Source organism: Oncorhynchus keta, chromosome 16 (assembly GCF_023373465.1).
Source record: "Oncorhynchus keta strain PuntledgeMale-10-30-2019 chromosome 16, Oket_V2, whole genome shotgun sequence".
NCBI lineage: Eukaryota > Metazoa > Chordata > Actinopteri > Salmoniformes > Salmonidae > Oncorhynchus > Oncorhynchus keta.
The window spans coordinates 16,524,529-16,547,865 of NC_068436.1; the positions used below are offsets into that span (position 1 = coordinate 16,524,529).

General features: G+C 48.1%; 1 protein-coding gene across 1 annotated transcript in view; it reads left to right on the top strand.

The window, feature by feature from the left end:
- The window catches only part of LOC127907888 (zinc finger protein basonuclin-2-like), a 37,193-nt gene that overhangs the window by 9,492 nt on the left and 4,364 nt on the right, over positions 1-23,337 (top strand). The window contains exons 3-4 of the mRNA XM_052464354.1: positions 12,759-14,302; positions 14,432-15,268. Coding sequence (XP_052320314.1) covers positions 12,759-14,302; positions 14,432-15,268 — 2,381 coding nt within the window. The remainder of the gene's footprint in view (positions 1-12,758; positions 14,303-14,431; positions 15,269-23,337) is intronic.

The following is a 23,337-nucleotide window of genomic DNA, read 5'->3' on the forward strand; positions in this document are numbered from 1 at the left end:
AGATATTCTTGGCTATGTACATTGACCTGTATTGAGTTTGGATGAATTTACATTAGGAGGAGATACGTTTACAGACATTCCCCTGAATAACTAAAACACCTAGTCAGATACCAGAAGGTAGTAAATCTGATTTGTGAACAAGCTAGATCAATATATGTCCATTGTGTTATAGTGGAAACGTTGCCCCCCCCTCTTGACCTCATCCTCACCTCACCTCTCCCTCCACCTCTCCTTTCATCCAAAGCTGTGCTCCCATCCCACTCTCTCTGTCAGGGTCCTGCCGTACACACAGACCAGCCATACCACCGTAATAGAATCAATCACACACAACTCAGACAGGGTGAGCAGCACGACATTTGACCCATAAACCCACCAACCCTCCGGCTGGTCAATATTCAAATAAAAAACACCATCACCTCATTCTCTCTTCCATTATCCACTAATTGTTTTCTAAATGATATCCACCCTCCTCTCCCTCTCTCTCCTCCTCTCCCCATTTACATTAGTCAGTATATTTAAAGGAAGCAGGGAGTTCATTTCCCAGAACTCACCAGGAGCTCCCGTGAGGCTTCAATTCCCCTCTCCCCCGCCACCTCTAAGCCGCAGACAGACCCCTTCCTTTAGCGGCTATCGCTAACACTAACACTAGCCACCCCGACAAACCTGAGAGGACCTGGACATTAGCTAATCCATATTTATTGCATCTGGTCCCTCTTCCCCCGGCTTGTAATTTGTATGGAGAGACATATTAGCACTAACACGCTAGCTCTGGCAACAACAGGTTCAGACTGGCGTGAGATGCTACACGTCTGAATTGACTTAGCGTTAGCCTCGCGGGACCTAGCGGGAGGGAAGGTACTGGCTAGCAGGACTTGTCTGGCCGTATTGAGTTTCTGTGATGGCTGTTTAGCTTGTAGCTATGTGGGGGCAGAGGGGGGGAACAGAGGGTGCCCCGGCTCAATGAGTTTACTGACAGGAACCCTTAGACCACAGGGCCAGGGATCGATAGTCCCTGCACTGAACTACACAGCACCGCCAGACGAGACAGACCCAAACAATGGGGGATAGTATTACATTACACACAGTCACTCACAGACGTGTACTTACAGACACATACATGTACTTGCACACACTTACATACCGGTACATGTGTGTTCATACTGGATTTATTGATATGAAAATGCTTATGTCTCTGAGTAACACACACACACACACACACACACACACACACACACACACACACACACACACACACACACACACACACACACACACACACACACACACACACACACACACACACACGTCACCTCTGGAGGTTGTTTTCCTCCCTTGGTCCTGGAACCTGGTCTCCAGGTGGTCCCATGTGTCCCTCTGAACAAACACTGTCTCCCTCTCCACTTCCTCCTGTGTCACAGGGCCAGCCCCAGACATTGTGTGGCCGCCGCCCACCGTGCAGCCCCGTGATTGGCCAGAGGGTCACGGAGTTGACATTTATTAAAGGAAGTTACACGGCCGGTTATGGGGAGCTGACAGTCCTCTCGTCACGTCTCTGGTCCCGCCAGGAATCACAGGGGTTTGGGTTTCTGCCTCCCAACAATAAAATAAACAATGAACTTGTTAAGGGCCTGTATGACCCTCTCAGGGCTCCCTATTGAACCAAAATGACAGCTCTCGTTTTGCAGCTCTGTGCCACTGGGATCTGTAGTTCTACCGGAGTAGAGTAGGAGAGCTAAGGCAGTGGAGCTGAGGTGGACTACATGTCGTCTGCCATAAAAACACATGTTGGGGGAAAGGAGAACATTTGAAGTATTTCAAGGTAGTCCTTGAAAACCACAGAGAGTGGAACGCACACCACAAACCTGTGTATTATAGCAGCCTGTCATTTTTCACATATTGTAGCGCGAGGGAACGAAGGAGGAATGGTGAAGCTTGGGGCTCTCCAGGGAGAAGAGGGTTTACTAGACTGTGAGGAACAATGAAAATCAGAAAGTAGAAAAGTCCAGTGAAATGGACAGAGTGTTGCAGACCAGATGTGTGTGTGCATGGATGGCTCAAACGCACACATACACACACAGGTCTACAAGGGCTCCACAATCTCCACCTCCCCACGCCTGGCGTCCCCCGGCCTTCTAAAACCTTTGTTTTCCTCTCCTCTATCAGAGTCCTGATACATTCCAGTCTTTCTTTTCTCTCTACCTTTCAAAGCCACTTGGGTTTCATTTGAAGCGTCCAAAACTAAAGCTATTCATCCAAATGTATTACATGTGCTGACACGCACGCAAATGGCAAAACAACATGTTTGGCTTGATTTTATTTTGGGGGTCTTGTGTGTTTTGATGGTCTATAGCGTTTCTTCATGTATACGTTACAGTGCAGAGAGGCTGGGCACATGGGGATGATGTTTATTCTTGCAGTAAGTAATCACCACTATGGTACTTATGACAGTAGACAGGCCCAGGGACCTGGAACAGTGCCCTGCGAGACCCGCGCACACACCAAGTATGTACACTAACACACAAAAGAAAACACACATTGTGGCCCAAATGCATACTAACAGTTACTTACTCCACACACACCGAACACACACACACACATTCTCCAGGCGCCGCTGGCTATGTGAACTGCTATGCCACAGGGATAGATGTGTTCTGGCACTCAGGTGGGGTAGTGTAAATCACACTGCAGCAACAGTGCCACCCACCTCTTCAAAGATGAATGGGCCGACCCACATGCCAAGCAACAATCCCAATGAGGCCATTTAAAACCAGAGAGGCTGAACCATTGTAATTTGAAACAGGGGGGGGGCGACAATTTCCTACTTAAGTATACCTTTTACTTTCCTCGTGGACACTTGAACAGAATCCTGTTCATGTTAGTCGTTTCAAAGCAAACAGCAACAATTAGATTTCCCCCCGTCAAACATGCAATACAATCGATCTGATCTATTGTTCCTTGATGGACCAGTCATGTTTACAGCTTGTTATTGCTCTGTCATTTCAAGTGGATTAGAGTGAACAGATAGATGTACTGCACTACTTCTACATGTATGTCTTGTTGCCGGGGGGCCAGTGTGCTCTGATAAGCCAGTGTGCTCTGATAAGCCAGTGTGCTCTGATAAGCCAGTGTGCTCTGATAAGCCAGTGTGCTCTGATAAGCCAGTGTGCTCTGATAAGCCAGTGTGCTCTGATAAGCCAGTGTGCTCTGATAAGCCAGTGTGCTCTGATAAGCCAGTGTGCTCTGATAAGCCAGTGTGCTCTGATAAGCCAGTGTACTCTGATAAGCCAGTGTGCTCTGATAAGCCAGTGTGCTCTGATAAGCCAGTGTGCTCTGATAAGCCAGTGTGCTCTGATAAGCCAGTGTGCTCTGATAAGCCAGTGTGCTCTGATAAGCCAGTGTGCTCTGATAAGCCAGTGTGCTCTGATAAGCCAGTGTGCTCTGATAAGCCAGTGTGCTCTGATAAGCCAGTGTGCTCTGATAAGCCAGTGTGCTCTGATAAGCCAGTGTACTCTGATAAGCCAGTGTGCTCTGATAAGCCAGTGTGCTCTGATAAGCCAGTGTGCTCTGATAAGCCAGTAAGCCAGTGCTCTGATAAGCCAGTGTGCTCTGATAAGCCAGTGTGCTCTGATAAGCCAGTGTGCTCTGATAAGCCAGTGTGCTCTGATAAGCCAGTGTGCTCTGATAAGCCAGTGTGCTCTGATAAGCCAGTGTGCTCTGATAAGCCAGTGTGCTCTGATAAGCCAGTGTGCTCTGATAAGCCAGTGTGCTCTGATAAGCCTGATAAGCCAGTGTGCTCTGATAAGCCAGTGTGCTCTGATAAGCCAGTGTGCTCTGATAAGCCAGTGTGCTCTGATAAGCCAGTGTGCTCTGATAAGCCAGTGTGCTCTGATAAGCCAGTAAGCTCTGATAAGCCAGTGTGCTCTGATAAGCCAGCTCTGATAAGCCAGTGTGCTCTGATAAGCCAGTGTGCTCTGATAAGCCAGCCAGTGTGCTCTGATAAGCCAGCGTGCTCTGATAAGCCAAGCCTGATAAGCGTGCTCTGATAAGCCAGTGTACTCTGATAAGCCAGTGTGCTCTGATAAGCCAGTGTGCTCTGATAAGCCAGTGTGCTCTGATAAGCCAGTGTGCTCTGATAAGCCAGTGTACTCTGATAAGCCAGTGTGCTCTGATAAGCCAGTGTGCTCTGATAAGCCAGTGTGCTCTGATAAGCCAGTGTGCTCTGATAAGCCAGTGTGCTCTGATAAGCCAGTGTGCTCTCAGTGTGCTCTGATAAGCCAGTGTGCTCTGATGCCAGTGTGCTCTGATAAGCCAGTGTGCTCTGATAAGCCAGTGTGCTCTGATAAGCCAGTGTGCTCTGATAAGCCAGTGTGCTCTGATAAGCCAGTGTGCTCTGATAAGCCAGCATGCTCTGATAAGCCAGTGTGCTCTGATAAGCCAGTGTACTCTGATAAGCCAGTGTGCTCTGATAAGCCAGTGTACTGTGCTGTAAAGCGTTTTGGGATTTTGCGAGACGCTACAATGACTCCCAGGAACAACGATAAAAACATGTGCAGTACTTCTCTAGGGGCCCCTGTGTGTGACAGCAGGAAGAGAGGCAGGCAGGCAGGGCAAGGCAGGGAAGTAGGCAGGGAGGCAGGCAGGCAGTGAAATAGGGTACAGAGCTGCCGTGGAACCAGGGGGGTGGAGGAGTGGTGAGAGTTGAGTTAATGGTCTTGCATCTTCCTGGCAGCATGTCAATAATGGCTCTAATCACATTAAGTAAAGAGTCCATTAGCTCATTCTCTCCTCTCTCTGCTGCATGCTAGCCCAGTAAAACACAGTAGGCAGAGAGCTCCCCTAATGGTGTGTTATAGACACCACTACTCCTGCAGGATGATGATGGGAGACACTGGAAAATCACCATGTGCAGATAGGAGTCAGTACATTTGTGTGTTTTTGTCTATTTTTATCAGTCAGTCTCGTGCTCAGTTATTTCAGCTTACAATGAGCACTGTGTAGGGAATTGGTGTATCTGTGTATTAAATTAGTTGTGGTTGATCACAGGTAAGAATGGAATAAGAAATCATATTTGATGCATTTTTACATAAATGGCAAGACGTAGGAGTTGATGTTTATTGGCTTTGAAGAATTGTATTAAATTATAATTCATTACACCTCTGCTTTCTCTGTTGTAAAATATGCGCAGACACAGACTATGAGATTAAGTTGATGATTAGTGAAGGTTGGAACCTCATTCTCAAGTGTCATTAGTCCATATTAGGTAGAAAACACAACAAATATCAAGTATCAATGTTTTACTTGTCCTCGCTCCAGCGGGGCTAATCTTCAAACAGATCAGACTTGTTTCTCTCCGTCAACTGTTAGAGGGGGACAGGTATTACACTGAGGGAGAACAGAAACAACACATACATACATCAGAATACAACAGAAACATACTGTAAGCCAACGAGCAGAGCCAAGGAGCAAATGGTGAGCACATGTTAATGCACCTTTCCTCCCGTGGTCCTTGCCAAAATAGTAATCAAGACAAAGGAGATGTGATATAAGAGGGAGAGAAAAGCAGGACATCACACCAAAGCAGCCCCTTCCCTCCACCCCCCTGGACAGACAGGCCATTTCTCAGCCGCCTCACTGCTCCTTTCAGCCCCTGGAGGAGGAACAGCGGCCCCCACATCTGTCTCCCAGGCCCAGGACAGACCGGCCTGGCCGCGTCCAAACGCTGCACATCACACGAATCATCCTCAATTAATGTGAACCATCAGGCGCTCCCTCCTTCCCTCCTTTCTCTCCCTCCTCTCTTTTCTCTCATTTATTGCTCCCTCACTTCTCAGAGGAGTCCCCCCTGGGTGCATTCTGGGTCCGCTGTGTTTTACACTGTAGACCGAGGACACGGCTGCTTAGCACAGCGGGGCTAGCTAGCCAAAACGTTAGCTTGGATGCCTTGTGAAAAAGACAGCGAAATCAATAGATCAGTCCAAGCCCGACCAGACGGTGCTAAGATTTAACTGCTGCGGGCGCATCTTGAAAGGTTCTGAACTGATCTGAAGCCTGGGCAGCTCCAAAGATTTTTTTTTCTAATCCACTGCGGCGCAGAGGCCCCCGAAATGGCTTCCATGTGCCGTCCCATCTGCACCTCTGCTGGGCTGTGGCCAAAGGACCGTCCTCCTTCCCTTTGAAGGGTTGCGGAGGGACAGCTTTAAAACAACCAGAGGTTACCAGACACTCTTTAGGGGCAGAAAGGGAGAGACCCTGGGAAAAAGAGGGGGAACAGCTCGCCCTGGGCCACTTAGATGGTAAGGAGTGCCAGAGAGTGACTCACCCTATCTGTCCTGGTAGAAAGGCCCTAAACCGCCTGCATGCAACCACCACTATAAATTTCACTCCACTCGATTAGCGCCCTAAGCAACAACCGACACGTCGTCATGAATATTTTACCAAAGCCTTGAGTTAAATCAGGTTGGAGAGCAACCAGGGAGGCAGAGCCAGGGTATCTCTGGGCTAGTCTGCTTGAATTGCTTGATCACTGTGTCTGGTTCTCAGTGAAAAAGCAGTCACATTCACTCACACTGCAGAGAGAGCAGACCCCAGTCATTCTGGCTCTGAAGGAGTCTCTGGCCCTGATGAGCATCATATTGACCACGACCTGCAGTGCCTGGGTTTAATTGAATAACGGAAAAGGCATCAACCCAGATTCCATATCTGCTCTGCCTCCCCCTCCCAAATTCTAGTAAGAATGATGAACGCGCCGCAGCAGAAGGGCCATGTGTAGACTTTTATTGAATCCCACCTGGTTTAGACGTCAGGGTGTCTTTTTAAGGGACGGCTGGGATGTTATATGGAAAACAGGATGATTCTCCAGGCCTGGGCTGGGTGAATCGCACTCCCCTCAGGGGGTCATCATGAGTCCTTTAAGATCACCCAACCCCACCCGCTCTCTCTCTCCCTCCAGACTGTTTGATTGTTTCCTCTAAGACAGTGTCAGTGTCTTGTTTCCTTTGAGTGTTGTAATACATGACACCATTATCTAATAGCACTACTGTATAACTTCAATTGGAAGTAAACATTTAAAAATGCCCTTTTACCAATCAGATATAGTTATGTAGAATAATGCAGTAAATAATGTAAAACGTTCGCCATCTTTAAAGTATGTTCTCTCACATACAAAACATTCAGTTTAAATGAGAACATGGTGTTAGCAAAGCGAGATCGCAGAGTACCGGTTCCTTACAAATGTCCTCCGCCCACGTCTGGGTCGACCCACTCCCCTGTGACCCATCATCACCATGCAGGAAGTGGTGCTGGTTGTTCAACCAATGATCTCCGACCTTGCCAATGGGAGCGGAGCAGGGGCTGGAGACAGCCCTAGCCCTCTGACTTGATGGCTCCAGGCACTGAGCTTTTGTGAACCCCATCCCCCATGGCACCCTTCTCGCCACCACCACTACCCAAATACATTATTCATGGAGCGATAGAAAGAGAAAAGAATTATGGGAGAAAGGGAGGGAGAGAAACAGAACATGGAGGAGGGAAGCCACAAGGTTCAAGACCTTCTCAGATCACAAGGAACTCGTCCTTAACCTCCCTTGAAGTTGCGAGCGTGGGGATAGAGGCCGTTTCTTTTTCACGTTGGGGATGAGAGAGCGGCCGAGAGGGATCAATAGGGGATTCCCTGGTGTCTTCTGGGGGAACGCGGCACTGCAAGCCGATTGGTGGATCAATGTGGTTCCCAGGGTTCAACTCCAACGCCACGGCCAGCCAGTAGTCTCCTTCGCGGCGATAGGGTAATACATACAGCCGTGTGGTTGGCTGGTCGCATTGCTCTGCCCTTGGTGAAGCTGCCTCAAGCGTAGCCAGCCTATGCATTGTAACCTACATCTATTAGGGCCAAGATGCACTTACTGGATATAATGTATATATCTATTGAATGGCATTATCATAAAGCCTAGAAAGACGATAACCCCCATTATGACATCTTTAGTTATATCTGGGTCACAGATCCCCTATTCCACAAACCCCAGAACACGACTGTCGACTGTACAGCTAACAGCCCATAGATATTAATGGTTGATATTAGCTTTGTTTGCCTTGCGTGAGGAGTGCAGGATCTCTCTCCATTCCCTGCCAAATAGACTGGGTCATTGGTTATGATAGGTGATGATTAGTAATGTATGTGTATGTTTTCCTTCTAGTCCTCTATGTTAAACCTCCCAGCTTCTCTCTCAGCGCAGCCTGTTAATACTAGCGCTACAGCTAATTGTATAATTGTCTGTTTTGTTTTAATCTGACAGCGTTGCCCCGGCCCCATAACAAGACCATCTTCTCCTGTCAGCCATCATTTAACACGGCAGGTTGCTGGGCCGGGCGCCCCCGCTACTAGCAAACATTACCAGGGAACGCAGCTAGCGAGCCAACCGGTTGCAAGATAAATAAACACAGCCGTCGTCGGGCGGATGAATTCCGAGTGACACGGACACGGTGGATAAAGTAATAACGTAGAGGGGGTAGAGGGCCGTCCACTAGATGAAGTATCCTACCGCCGCGTCTCTGATGTAATTATTGTTTCATTGTCATTAACCTCACAAACGGAGGTTTATCCGCACTGTTTAAAGGACTCTGGGATGTGTAGTGACAGGGTGATCTGTCATACCTCTGGAGGGAGGAGGAACGGGGCGTGGGGGAGGGATTAATGAGGTATTACTTGGGGTTGGATGGAGGGGTGGAGGGGGCAGTGCTGGAAAATACATGGGAACGAGAGGGCCAACATTAGGCTAATTGGGAGATGAGTGCCTCCTTGTAAAAAGTGCTTCTAATGGCACATTTGTTACTCACGCTGTGGCGGCGGCGCTAGACTAATGCGCTAATGCAGAGTGGGCTGCAAGAGGTGGTTAACACTACAGGGACTTTGTGTTTGTGTGCAAATATGTACATCAGCTGTCTCGGAATTCAAGATATGATATGTACACAGTGTGTATATACACACACACACTAGCTATTGTGGTGTTAGACGTCATTTCTCATCTTCTAGGAAGTTAGCATTCAATTAACAAGCAGAGTTTGATTTACAAGTGGGTTTATCATTGCATATCTTTGTGTTTGAACGTGGATCGAGTCTCACAGTTTAAGTCTATTTACAGAAAAGTGCTAAAGAGTTGTTTTTGTATATAAAATACATGAAGCCCAGTCATGATACCATCAAATAGCATTGCTTTGACTGAAATATGCAATGAAACATGTTCTTGTTCATTGTCGAATATGTTATGTTTTATTATCTGTTAATATTTATTTAGAATTGTTGGTTGCCCAGCTCTTGTGGTCTGTACTTTGATAGTGTTACCATAAAACACGTTAAACATCTACTGTTACACAGCGTAAACAGAGAGGGGTTATAAAATGGCCGAATAATAATGAGGAGTTTCTGAGATAAAAAGCACATGAGGTTTCCCCCTGGACCAGGAACTGTAGTCAAGCTAATCCCCTCATATTGTTCACTCACTCTGGTTGGTGTGGGGTTCAGTAAATGCAAGCTGGAGTTTCTCCCTCACCCTCTCTCTCTTCCTGTCTGTGTTTCTACCCCCCCTCTCTCTCCATCTATCTATCTCTCCCCTTCCGTGGCCTAAGCCCCTGTTGACTGTGCTTCAGGAGCATCTGGAGCAGAGCAGAACAGTGGACGGAGGCTGGGCCGTGTGTTTTCCTAGCCCCCACTGCAGTACGGGCCCTCTCTCTCCATAGCCGTAGTACTGACCTGTATCGTGATTGAACAACAAGCAGGGATGAAGGGATGGGAGGGAAGAATATGATAAGAACATAAGCCATACTTGTCTGTGTCCGGACAGTGTTCTGAAAAGCACAAGGATAAATTGCGTGTGATGGGTTTTTAAGGGGACTTGGACTGCCAAGTGGTGGTGTGACCTTTGAACCTTTGAAACAGCAATGTCTGACTCTCTCCTCAGTGGTTAGGGTAAGTGAGGAACATTTATTGTTGATTGATCTGCACAGTGTAGGCCTACCTTTTTATTGGGCATCTTCTAATCCATAACCTACCTCTGATCAAATTTGCTGTATTGTATTTCATTAGTGTCACTTTGTAACAGTAAACAGATCCAAAATAGTACCACGTATATTGGAATGTGTCATAGCTATTCCATTCTGCACCAATCATTTGGTGAGTTTGTGTCCCTTGTGCGTACGTGCCTGTTATGTACTTGTCAGTTTATTAACGTATGTGACCCTTATTCTACGACTCGCGTTGTACATTTCAAAGTTACTATTTCTGAGCAATTCTCTCCATTTCTTATATTCCTGCCTAATTATACACTTTCTAATTTAACTTTTTTCAATGTAATCCGATGGAAATCCACATGCCCCAACGGCCGTGCAGCTATGAAATAATAGTGCCCAGGCTACAATTTAAAGTCATATACCTCCAAGCGAAAAACTCACACACACAGAATGAAAGTGTAAAATGTTTTTTAAATTTATATTTAACAACAAATAACCCCAGTTACTATTGATGTTCCGTCTCCCAAGGATTCATTTGGCTTCTATGTCTAAGGGCATGATGTGAAAACACTCTATATCTACCCCCCTCACTCTCACACACGCACGCAGACACACACACACACACGCATGCAGACACACATGAACACACACACACGCATGCAGACACACATGAACACACACACACGCATGCACACACACACACACACACACACACACACACACACACACACACACACACACACACACACACACACACACACACACACACACACACACACACACACACACACACACGCATGCAGACACATGAACACACACACACTTCCTTTTCCATTCTCTCTCTCCCTCTGTCTTGTTAAACATTTATCTTGTGTTTTTCCCTTTAAGGCCCTTTGTGATGTATTTTTACCCCCTCTTAGACTGTTGTATCTCTGATAGATTCTGCCAGGCAGTAGAGAAGGAGTGGGGTGTGAACGGGGAACCCTAGCGTTGCTTCTAATTGTTGTGGTTGCACTGTCCTTCCCTTGAAGTCACACTTGACTGGGCTGCAGAGGTCCCACAGGACCATGCAGAGTAAACTGTAGTGTTTATCCCCACCACTCATATAATAAACACACACACACACACTCATGCATATATACATACATATATGCACACACACTCACACCATTCACAAAGTAGCAGCTCTGTAGTGCACACAGCCCCGTTTTCTTCCCGTGTGAACAAGCAATGTGGGACTTAAATTTAAAATTAAATGTCTAGATAATTGATTAGCACTAATGTTGAATCTCATACTAACACCTGTTAAAGTCTGTCAATCAAATAAGTTGTTTAGTTGACAGGATGTGCCAATCTCTGTTAGTGATTTGCTGGGTTCCACCCTCCCAGTACACAGTCAGAGCACCAGTGGGTTCAGAGTCTGAGACAACAGAACTGGGTCAGTATTCTGTGTATCAAAGCTCTGAGCTCGACCGCAAACTCCTTCAGTTCAGGTCCAGGTCTTGCCAAGATTCCTTTCCCAGAATCCATTGCCATGTCTCGACGTTTGGCAATTGACACGCATGTTTGTTCAAAACTCGAGGCGTTTTATTTTTCTGTGGTTAATAGCACCATCTCCAAAAGAGACGGCCGCCAAGGAAAGTGCTCCTCTTGGAATAATGCTGAGAGCTCTCCCATCGGAGTCATTCTTTTCTCCCAGGATGGAAACTTTGTTTCCCACGCTTCCACAGGGCTCCACAAGCACAGGGTTGGGAAACACCAAGGCCCATGTAAAATATGTCCTGTCAACATTTACTTCATTACATTTCCCATTCCCTCCCGCCTTCTCTCCATAGGCAGTGTAAATGCAAGCACATGCGTTTTCCTCTTGACACGGTCACGCTGATAAAGTATGGCTGCTTCTTTAATATTGAATCTGATGGGAGATATACATCCCGTAAACCTCATTAACATAAAAACTGATCCCAGGTCTGTTCTTAATGAGCGTGATGCCAGATCGGTGTCACCTCCAAAGACGCACTTAAATTAACATGGATGTTCTTATTTTAATGTCAAAGTCGACTTAACCCCCATAGACTAATATTCCTAACTCCATTTTACTTTGTTCATTAGATTCCCTCAGAGATAAGAGGAAACTATGAAAATGGCTGCCAAGTAGCAAGGTACGATTAGTGGTTCGCGCTAATTAATCCATTCTTTCTTTTAGCAGCCTTTTTTCTCCCGGCTGTCATCGCGGCAGTAAACATAGCGGAGCTGCGTGCCGTGCGCTGTTCTGAGGGACTCTCAGCGAGAGTTCACATCTTTCACGGGCTGTTTTGTTAAACAGTCTCACAGCGAATAGATCAACGTCCCCAGAAATGGTTAGAATTCACAGGTACCCACTAATAGCCCACCAGCCCCACCGGCCCCAGCGGTCTCCATTTGTTTGCTTTTAGACTTTATTAAACTCTTCCTGTTCCTCTCGCTGTGTGCCTAATGACTGTGTATGCATAGCTGATGAAAGGTAAAGAAGGAAGGAGAGAAAGGGTGAAGGGAAAGAGGGACAGGGAAGAGGAGGAGGGTTATTATCAGAGCTCTATTATCAATCTTTACTTGTCGCTTCAGGGGCCTCTGAATTTCATGAGCCGATAACAACACCCCTTCCCTACCCCCTTCCACCCCGCTCCCTCTCGACCTCAGACCGACCACGGTGATTATGCACAATCAATAACTTTTGTGTGTTTTGTCTATTCTCTCTCGTCTTTCCATTGGGCCTCTAGGATGCTGCGGGCAAGGTGCTGGACCGCTGGTCCATTATGTCTCGGGAAGAGGAGATCATCACCCTGCAGCAGTTCCTTCGTTTCGGAGAGACCAAGTCCATCGTGGAGCTGATGGCCATCCAGGAGAAGGAGGGTCAGGCGGTCACCGTGCCCTCCTCCAAGACCGACTCAGGCATCCGGACGTTCATCGAGAGCAACAGCACTGGACGCGGTCGAAGCCCAGGCCTCCTCAACCACATGGAGACCAGCAGCCCGTCCAGCATCCACCACTTTGAGAACATCCCTAACAGTCTTGCCTTCCTGCTGCCGTTCCAGTACATCAACCCTGTGTCGGCCCCCATGCTGGGACTGCCCCCCAATGGCCTGGCGCTGGAGCAGTCGGGCCTCCGGGGCCTCCACGACCGGGATCGCGAGGCCAGCCTACCCAACCAGGGCGAGACGGTGGAGAGCAGCGAGTCCGAAGTATCCCTCAGCCCTTTCCGCAGCAGCGGTCAGAGCCCCAGCCGCATCGGAGCCCTGGGGGGCATGAACAACGCCATCGAGCCCAAACAGGAGCCCAACAACCGGGCATCACCCATCTCGCCCACTCCTTCCAACCATCCGTCCCAGCAGCAGACGGAACAGCAGCAGCAAGGCCAGCAGCAGCAAGGCCAGGGGCAACCCGGGACCCCACGGCCTAGGTCCAACTCCCTTAACGACCACCAGGCCCACCACCACTTTGTGAAGAGCGAGCAGTCCAAGAGCATTACCCACTCATCCTTCTCCTCCAAGATGCACCGCATGCGCCGCATGGGAGCCACCTCACGCAAGGGCCGTGTGTGCTGCAACTCGTGCGGCAAGACCTTCTACGACAAAGGTACGCTGAAGATCCACTACAACGCCGTACACCTCAAGATCAAGCACCGCTGCACCATCGAGGGCTGCAACATGGTGTTCAGCTCGCTGCGCAGCCGCAACCGCCACAGCGCCAACCCCAATCCACGCCTGCACATGCCCATGCTGAGGAACAACCGCGACAAGGACCTCATCCGTGGGTCGGGCCCCGGCACGCCCGTCATCTCCAGCGCCAAGAGCGGCTTCACCCTCACCAGTCCCGGACGGCCGCCTCTGGGTTTCGCCACCCCGCCCCTGGACACCATGCTCCAGTCACCCCTGCAGAGCCCACTGGTCTTCCCCTCCCTGAAGTCGGTGCAGCCCATCCAGCCGGTGCCCCCATTCTACCGTACGCTGCTGTCCCCACAGCACCTGGTCAGTCCTCCAGTGTCACTGCCCACCAGCCCCATCCTGCCCTCCACCACCAACAACACCTCTCTGATGGACCAGCAGCATCAGCTCCTGGCTGCCACCGCAGCCGCAGCCTCCCACAACGCCCACAATATGTCTTCTGAAGGTGGGCTAATGTCCCACCACAGGCTGCCCACCCCCAGTATCCCCCAGCAGGATCCAGCTGCTGCCACCAACACGGACCCCACCCCCAAGAAGAAGCCCCGTAAGTCCAGCATGCCGGTGAAGATCGAGAAGGAGGTGATTGACGTGGCGGACGAGTACGATGAGGACAAAGATGACGATGATGACGACAGTTGTCACCACCACCACCACCACCACCACCCCTCCTCCCACCTCCACCACAACAACATCAATGGAAACCGCAACAACAACAACAACAACAGCAGAGGAGGGAACAACAACGGCCACCACAGCGGCGGAAGCGGGCACCAGTCCCCCTCCCAGGATGAGATGAGCCCAGGCCTGATGAGGGGACACCTGATGAGGCACAACCAGGATGACTGCCGGGGAGAGGGACCCGGAGGCGAGGGCGGCAGGGGCGAGAGAGGAGGCCCAGGCGGTGAGCTCCGCTGCATGGACAGCTTCACCTCCGAGGACCAGGACCACGAGAGAGACTTTGAGAACGATTCTGAGACTTCGGACTCCAAGATGTTCTACCGCGAGGAGATGATGGAGGTGGAGGAGCAGCACCAGAGGCTGAGGCTCAACTCCTCCAGGAGCTCCAGAGTAGGAGGAGGCAACAACCTGGAAAAGGACCAGGAGGACCTGGAGGCCAGAGATGAGGAGGCGCAGCTGAGGAAGGAGATGGAAGACCCCAAGAGCCGCTCCTCACCCTCACCCCACCAGCCCGCCATCAAGATTAAGGAGGAGCTCAACGACCCCACCTACGACATGTTCTGCATGAGCCAGTACGGCCTCTACAACGGGGGCATGGCGGCTGCTGCAGCCGCCGCCGCCAGCATGGCTGCCCTTCACGAGAGCTTCATCTCCTCCATGAGCTACGGCGCCAGCCCGCCCAAGTTCCCCTCCTCGCACTCCCCCGAGGGAGAACTGTGCACCAGCCCCAACTCCAATGACCCCAAGATCTGCTACGTGTGCAAGAAGAGCTTCAAGAGCTCCTACAGTGTCAAACTGCACTACAAGAACGTGCATCTCAAAGAGATGCACGTGTGCACCGTGTCCGGCTGCAACGCCGCCTTCCCCTCCCGACGGAGCAGAGACAGGTGAGTGTCGTACAACACACACACATATATACACACTAACAGTGTCTTTTTTCTTGGCTTACAATTGGTTCTTAATTTGACTGCCTCAAATTTTCTGACTAATTATTTAAATATCAGTAGAGTATGAATGAATACTATGATACAACTGGTGTTATTAATTCATTTGTTTACTTGGAAACCCAGTAGCTTTTGCGGAGGCAGCAGCTATTCTCCTGGAGTCCACAAAAAACATTACAAGTAACAAAACAAGAATTTGAGATAAACAATATATATATATATATATATATACATACATACACACACACACACACACACACACACACACACACACACGTAACATCATCATTTGTGGGTTCAATTACAGGCTCAAAATTACCTTTCTTCTAAAACTTGTCTGTCTAATCTTGTTCTGAGAAATTAAGGCTATTCTATACGAGGAATTGCCAAGAAACTGAAGATCTTGTACAACGCTGTGTACTACTCCTTCACAGAACAGCACAAACTGGCCCTAACCAGAATAGAAAGAGGAGTGGGAGGCCCCGGTGCACAACTGAGCAAGAGGACAAGTATTTAAGAGTTTCTAGTTTGAGAAACAGATGCCTCCCAAGTCCTCAAATGGCAGCTTCATTAAATTGTACATGCAAAACACCAGTCTCAATGTCAACAGTGAAGAGGAAACTCCGGGATGCTGGTCTTCTAGGCAGAGTTCCTCTGTCCAGTGTCTGTGTTCTTTTGCCCATCTTAATCTTTTCTTTTCATTGGCCAGTCTGAGATATGCCTTTTTCTTTGCCTAGAAGGCCAGCATCCCGGAGTCGCCTATTCACTGTGCACCGGGGCCTCCCACTCCTCTTTCTATTCTGGTTAGAGCCAGTTAGCGCTGTTCTGTGAAGGGAGTAGTACACAGCGTTGTATGAGATCTTCAGTTTCTTGTCAATTTCTCGCATGGAATAGTCTTCATTTCTCAGAAGAATGTCTTTGTTTCTGGACATTTTGAACCTGTAATCGAACCCACAAATGCTGATGCTCCAGATACTCAACTAGTCTAAAGAAGGCCAGTTGTATTGCTTCTTTAATTAGAACAACAGTTTTCAGCTGTGCTAACATAACTGCAAAAGGGTTTTCTAATGATCAATTAGCCTTTTAAAATTATAAACTTGGATTAGCTAACACAACATGACATTGGAACACAGAAGTGATGGTTACTGATAATGTACCTCTGTGCGCCTATGTAGATATTGCATAAAAATATATAATAAATATATAACATTCGGCAATTTCCAGCTGCAATAGTCATTTACAACATTAATAATGTCTACACTCTATTTCTGATCAATTTGATGTTAAATTTTAGTGGACAAAAAATGTGCTTTTCTTTCAAAAACAAGGACATTTCTAAGTGAACCCAACTTTTGAACGGTAGTGTGTATATATATATATATATAAAATATATTTTGATTTGTTTAACACTTTGTTGGTTACTACATGAATCCATGTGTTATATCATAGTACAAAGCTGTACAATGTAGAATAATAGTAAAAATAAAACCCTTGAATTAGGTGTCCAAACTTTTGACTGGTACTGTGTATATATATATAAAATATATATAGATATATATATATATGTGTATATGTATGTATATGTATATATATATAAAATACTAACAATTCAGGCATTCATTACAGGTAGGTTCATTACATATGTTTTGTCATTACACGACGTAATTAGAAACATTGACAATGTTGTGGATGTATGTATGGCGCATGTATCGTTTTATTTGATATTTCATCATATCAGTAATTGTGGAATTAGTAACGGGGAAGTTTAGGACAGTAGATGAGTTTTCTTGATGAGCTACTCAACTGCAGTGAAGTCTTTTTTCTTACTTAGATGGAGTGAAATGATTAAGGCGTCACCTACCATATGTTAAGTGAAATGCACCATTAGCAGAGATACACTTTATAATGTAGCAGGTATACAGTGGCATCTGTTGACTGTCATGTCAAAGTTCAGAGAAGTAGGGTGTCATCGCCAGAACACACACACAATCTTCCACTCTGAGATATACCCCTGTTTACCTCCCCTCACTCACCTCGTTACTGACAGGTGAGGTAGCATACATTAACGTAGACAGCGGTCTGTCAAGCCACTGCATGTATTAGCGCCCTGCTCCAGGAGGTGAGGCTAGCCACGCTCTACCTACCTGGGCTTGTTAGCACATCCACCCTATCCAAACACACCCTCCCAGAACACACAACCTCCCACACACACCCTCCCAGAATACACACACCCACTAAAGCTAGCAGCAGGTTGACGCCAGAACACAACACATGCTGAGGCTACACAACATCAGAGTGCCCTGGGCTAGCAACTAGCATTTAGCTCTCCAAGGAATTGCTAATAATTGTTTTTTTTTTTTGTATGAGGGGATGTTTGAAGTTAGACTTCGACTGGCCTAAGAGTGGTTTGAAAATAGCCTATCAAATGTGTCCGGATATTAGGGTAATTTAGGGAATTGAAACTCTCAACAACGACCCCATGGTAGCATCGATAGTGACTCATTAGCATTGTTATTAGCATCATAAAAAACCCAAAGTAAAGGCCTTGTGTGTGACATTGCCAGGTCTATTCCCCTGACCACCGTGTAAACAAGCATGTCCATTTGACTGAACGGTCCAGTCTGTCTTCACAGTGGGGTGTCGGTGGAAAAAGGGCCCTTGAAAGGAAATGTAAATTCATCTCCTCCCCAACGCCCCTCGAAAATAGACATGACTTCAAGTGTAACAAATGCACCCCCCCCCACACACACACACACCCCACACACACACACACACACACACACCCCCACACACACACACACACACACACACACACACACACACACACACACACACACACACACACACACACACACACACACACCATGCCTTTGCTCCCAGTATAATGACATATGCCACATTCTAGAGCTCTAGAAGAGGGGAAGCCTCAGTCAACCAGCTCCTCTGAAGAAAGAGATAAAAACATGTTTTGTTGTGTTAGAGCACGCCGTGGTGACAAGTGACACTTTTTTATTTAGATAAAGAGCGAGTGTGTTTTCTCCCCCTCCTAATCTAATTTGCTTCTCTGAGGAGTTTTTTTCTCTAGTTTTTCTCAGTTGTTTTGTCTCAACAGCAACCCTCCACCCGCCTCCCCTCTTCACCCGGGGCCTTTATTAAGTTCCTTGTTTCAGTGGCATCTGTTCATTCTGTTCCTGTTTGTTCATTAGCACCAAGTAAATAGAGCAGGTGACTCTGGCACTTGTTCAGGGAGAGAGGGATGGAGGCAGGGATAGAGGGAGGGGATGGAGTAGGTGGATGAGAGGGAAAAAAGAGAGATGGGTTATAGAGTTAGTGGAGGAGAGAGGGGGAAAGGGGGGGGGGTTGGAGGAGAAGAGACAGGTAAAATAGAGTTAGCAGAGGAGAGAGGGAAAGGGGGATGGAGGAGAAGAGACAGGTAAAATAGAGTTAGCGGAGGAGAAGAGAAGGTGAAATCATGCCGCTCACCTGACGCAGCTGGTGCCGACAGCAGGGAGATGACAGGAAGTGTTATTAAAGGATGCGTTGCCGTGCCGATGCGTGTGTTTGACATAGCCGCGGATGATGCGTTAGTTCGTTACCCTCTTTGACAAGGCTTTAGGGACAGGGAGCGCCCGGGGCACGAGAGGCCTGCTGTCTCGCATAACCACACACACAAACACATGCTTGTGCACGTATAAAATCACACAAACTCAAAAGCTGATGCGTTCCTACAGATGCATATAGTCTTACAGAGACTCACTCATTCATTGTAATGTACACAGTATTTTTAATTTGTCTCTTTATTGCACTAAAATAAAATATGATATTAAACAAATAGCCCTGACCTTATGGTTTGATACGATCCAAATAACAGCTTCCCCACAGCGAACAGACATCTCAACAAATGTTTAGATACTAAATTACCATGACAGAAACTCCAATGGTATCGAGGCATCCCAAAGACTCACCTCACACATTTCTGAATGAGTGGCGAGTAAGCCGACCAATACCTGCTCAGGAGCTGGACACACATGGCCAAACTGACCAATGAGGAGGCCTAATTCAGCGGCCTACTTCCTTATTTAGTGGAAGTCAAGGTAGAACTATGAATCAGAGCCCTCCCCCACCCGTCATCCTTCCCGACCACTGCCCCAGCTTGTCTCCCAACTATATAATTTAGCCGTCCATCTTTTTTATTGGGCGCTCTCCGACATTAGCGCTCCCCACTTGTATTAGCATCTGCCGCCACGACCCCGTAATGGCCTTTAAAAAAACACTTAACTCCGGCACTAAACGACGAAGGGATGACAGTGGTGGGAAAAACGAATCAGTGAAAAACAGCACTAGTTAGGATCCTCTGACTCACTCACAGTAAAGGATTTGGTTTCCAAGAGGCAGTGGGTGCTGTAGTATAGAGAGGTGTAACTGTGAGGGAGCGAGGTCAAATTAGACTGTGTTTCGTCTTCCATCTTGGCTCAAAAATGAACCCAAATGTCTTCCACAGGCTTATAGTGAAGCATGAACCTCAACCCACGGTCACAGACACGGTGTCACAGTGACTGTGGAATCTTGCCCTAGTGATGTGCGTGTGACAGTTTGACTCGATTACCAGAAACACAAGCGTATAAATTCCAGAAGCGCTTTAACATAAGGCACTGATGAATAGATAGGTGTGTAGCAGGAAGAGAGGACAACCACTGCTGTGAACATATGGATCTTAGAAGGAAGACGGTTTTAGACCAAGATGTGGGTGAGTTACACCTAAGTACACTATTGTTTCCATACTTTGAGTGTGTCCCAAATGGCAACCTATACCTATATAGTGCACTACTTGTGATCAGAACCCTGGTCAAAAGTAGTGCACTATATGGTAAATAGGGTGCCATTCGGGACGGATCTTTGTGTGGCGCATAAATTCCTGGTAGCATATGGGATGTATTACTGAGCCTGCCGCTCCTATGGAATAAGGAGAGAAGCGTAACAACAGAGGGGTATCGTGGGGCCAAAGGAATTGTGGGTTATTGAAGATATAGTCAGGACTCTGGCCGAACACCAATCAGATGTGTCCCTGGGTAATCCCTTAACTACATAATGCATGCTGCAGTGTAATTGTAGTTGTAACATGGGAAAATAATTTGGTCGTTTTCATAAGGACTTTTCCCCTCTGATAATATTATTGTGGAGGAAGGATTGGGAAACCACAACGCCTCAGACATTGGTTTGCTGCTACATAAAGTTTGAGTAGTTTCAAATGACATTTTTCACAAGATTCACTACAAATTCCACAGCTAATAACATATTATTTCTGATATTATGAAACCAATCATTATTATATTTTAGCACAAATTCAAATAATATTTAAAATAATCTGATAAGTAACTGCATGATTAATTAAATACATTTAATGCAATATAACCTGTAATTATAATAATCTATTCATTGTATCACAGAATAATGATACTTAATCTCAGTAAACCAAACCGTATGCCTTCTCGTCATCCCTTGTATTTGAGCTTTAGAATGTCAAATTTCTGTAACAACAGAAACCGTATCTGAGCCTAAATCTGCTGGGACACCCAGACATTTGTTTCCAACCAGATAATGTATGCAAAATCCAGGTCTGTAATATGCAGTGCTAATAACCAGCTTCCTCCTCTCCCCCACCACCTCTCCTCTCTCTCCTCACAGCGAGATGTTGACGTCTATACCAACAACAGGAGGTTGTCCAGGTACCTCAGCATATCCCATTAGTCAATTATTTCTCTACAGTGGAGTGACACCCCAGAGGATCGTAGGTAGGCGCATCAAACAAACGCTACCTTCAAAAGCCCCGATGTCAGAGTCAATTAGAGGGGAGGACAAGGACATTTGATCTACGGTATCATATTAATATTTGAGGGAAACAACAAAAGACAATGGAAAATGACAATAGTGTCACAAGCGTTTGAAGAGAGAGAGGGGGGGGGCATTTTGTATCTACATGGTGACGTAGATGTAAAGATACAGATCAATGGCGGTGGTTAACTAACAGGATAAACATAGCATACTGTTGTTTTACACGCACGCACGCGCGCACACACACACACACACACGCACACACACACACACACACACACACACACACACACACACACACACACACACACACACACACACACACACACACACACACACACACACACACACACACACACACACACACACACACACACACACACACACACACACACACACACACACACACACACACACACACACACGGCTAATAGAGTACAGAGAGTCCTCTAACATCTAGCTGCTAGTTATACATCAATACAGTAACAGTACAGTGTTTCCCTCCAGCCCCCTGGCCACCAGGCGCTCAGCTCAGAGGTAAATGATTGCATATTTATTGTGGAGGGCGGCACACACACACACAGCGGTGGCAGCAGCGGTAGTATGATTAACGTCTGAAAGGCGTGCCGACCAGTAATCATCGGACTTATTATCCTCGTTAATCATATTTTCCTAAATCAACGACAGGGCCTCCCTCTCTCTTTTCTACATGTTTATATTAAGACTCTTCCTTGTTTTATTCATTTTCATCGGAGGACTCTGTCACCAGGTGCTTTCCCACACTTATTTCCCATGATGCACCAGTGTGCAGCGGACCCTCGTCCCCACATGGATGGAGGGATGCAGAGAGTGAAGGTTAATTACATTTGAGAGCCACTCTCTCTCATCCTCCTGACCCTCTCTCTCCTCCCCCTCTCCTCCTCCTCCCCCCTCTCTCCCCTCCTCCCCCTCTCTCCTCCTCTCTCTCCTCCTCCTCCCCCTCCTCCTCCTCCCCCTCTCTCCCCTCCTCCTCCCCCTCTCTCTCCCTCCTCCTCCCCTCTCTCCCCTCCTCCTCCCCCTCTCTCCCCTCCTCCCCCCCTCTCTCCCTCCTCCCTCCCCCTCTCTCCTCCCCCCCCTCCTCCTCCTCCCCCCTCTCTCCCTCCCCCTCTCTCTCCTCCCTACCCCTCTCTCCCTCCTCCCCCTCTCTCTCCTCCTCCCCCTCTCTCTCCTCCTCCTCTCTCCCCTCCTCTCTCCCCTCCTCTCTCCCCCCTCCTCCTCCTCCTCCTCCTCCTCTCTCTCCTCCCCCTCCTCCCCTCCTCTCTCCCCTCCTCCCCTCCTCTCTCCCCTCCTCCTCCTCCCTCTCTCTCCCCCTCCTCCCCCTCCTCTCCCCCCTCCTCCTCCTCTCTCCCCTCCTCCTCCCCCTCTCCCTCCTCCTCTCTCTCCCCTCTCCCTCCTCCCCCTCTCTCCCCCTCCTCCTCCTCCCCTCTCTCCCCTCCTCCTCCTCTCCCCTCCCCTCCTCCCTCTCTCTCCCCTCCTCCTCCCCCCCCTCTCCTCCCCTCCTCCTCCTCTCTCTCCTCTCCCTCCTCCTCCTCCTCCCCTCCTCCCCCTCTCCCCCCTCCTCCCCCCTCTCCCCTCCTCCCCCTCTCTCCCCTCCTCCCCTCCTCCCCTCCTCCCTCTCTCTCCTCCTCCCCCTCTCTCCCCTCCTCCTCCCCCTCTCCCCTCCTCCCCCCCTCTCTCCCTCCTCCTCCCCCTCTCTCTCCTCCTCCTCCCCCTCTCTCTCCTCCTCCTCCCCCCTCTCTCTCCTCCTCCCCCCTCTCTCTCCTCCTCCTCTCCCCCTCCCCTCCTCCCTCTCCCCCCCTCCTCCCCCTCTCCCTCCTCTCCCCCTCCCCCTCCCCTCCTTCTCCCCTGCTCCCTTCAAGCCATGTGGACCCAGTCTCTGGTAGAACTTGGTGAAGCTGCAGTCTCTTGATTTGCCATGCTTAAACAAAGGCCTGATCATTTATAGAGAGAATGTGTTATTTAATTTAGCCACAGATCCCGAGTTCGAAATACAAAATATCTACTGATGAACAGTATGTTAATGACATTACACTATGAAAGGGGACTTTTATGTTAATTTATCTTTGATACATTTGGGTTTTGTGGATAAAGACAAAAAGATAATCAGAGAATCACTTTCAGAAGGCTTTCGTTTGGAACAA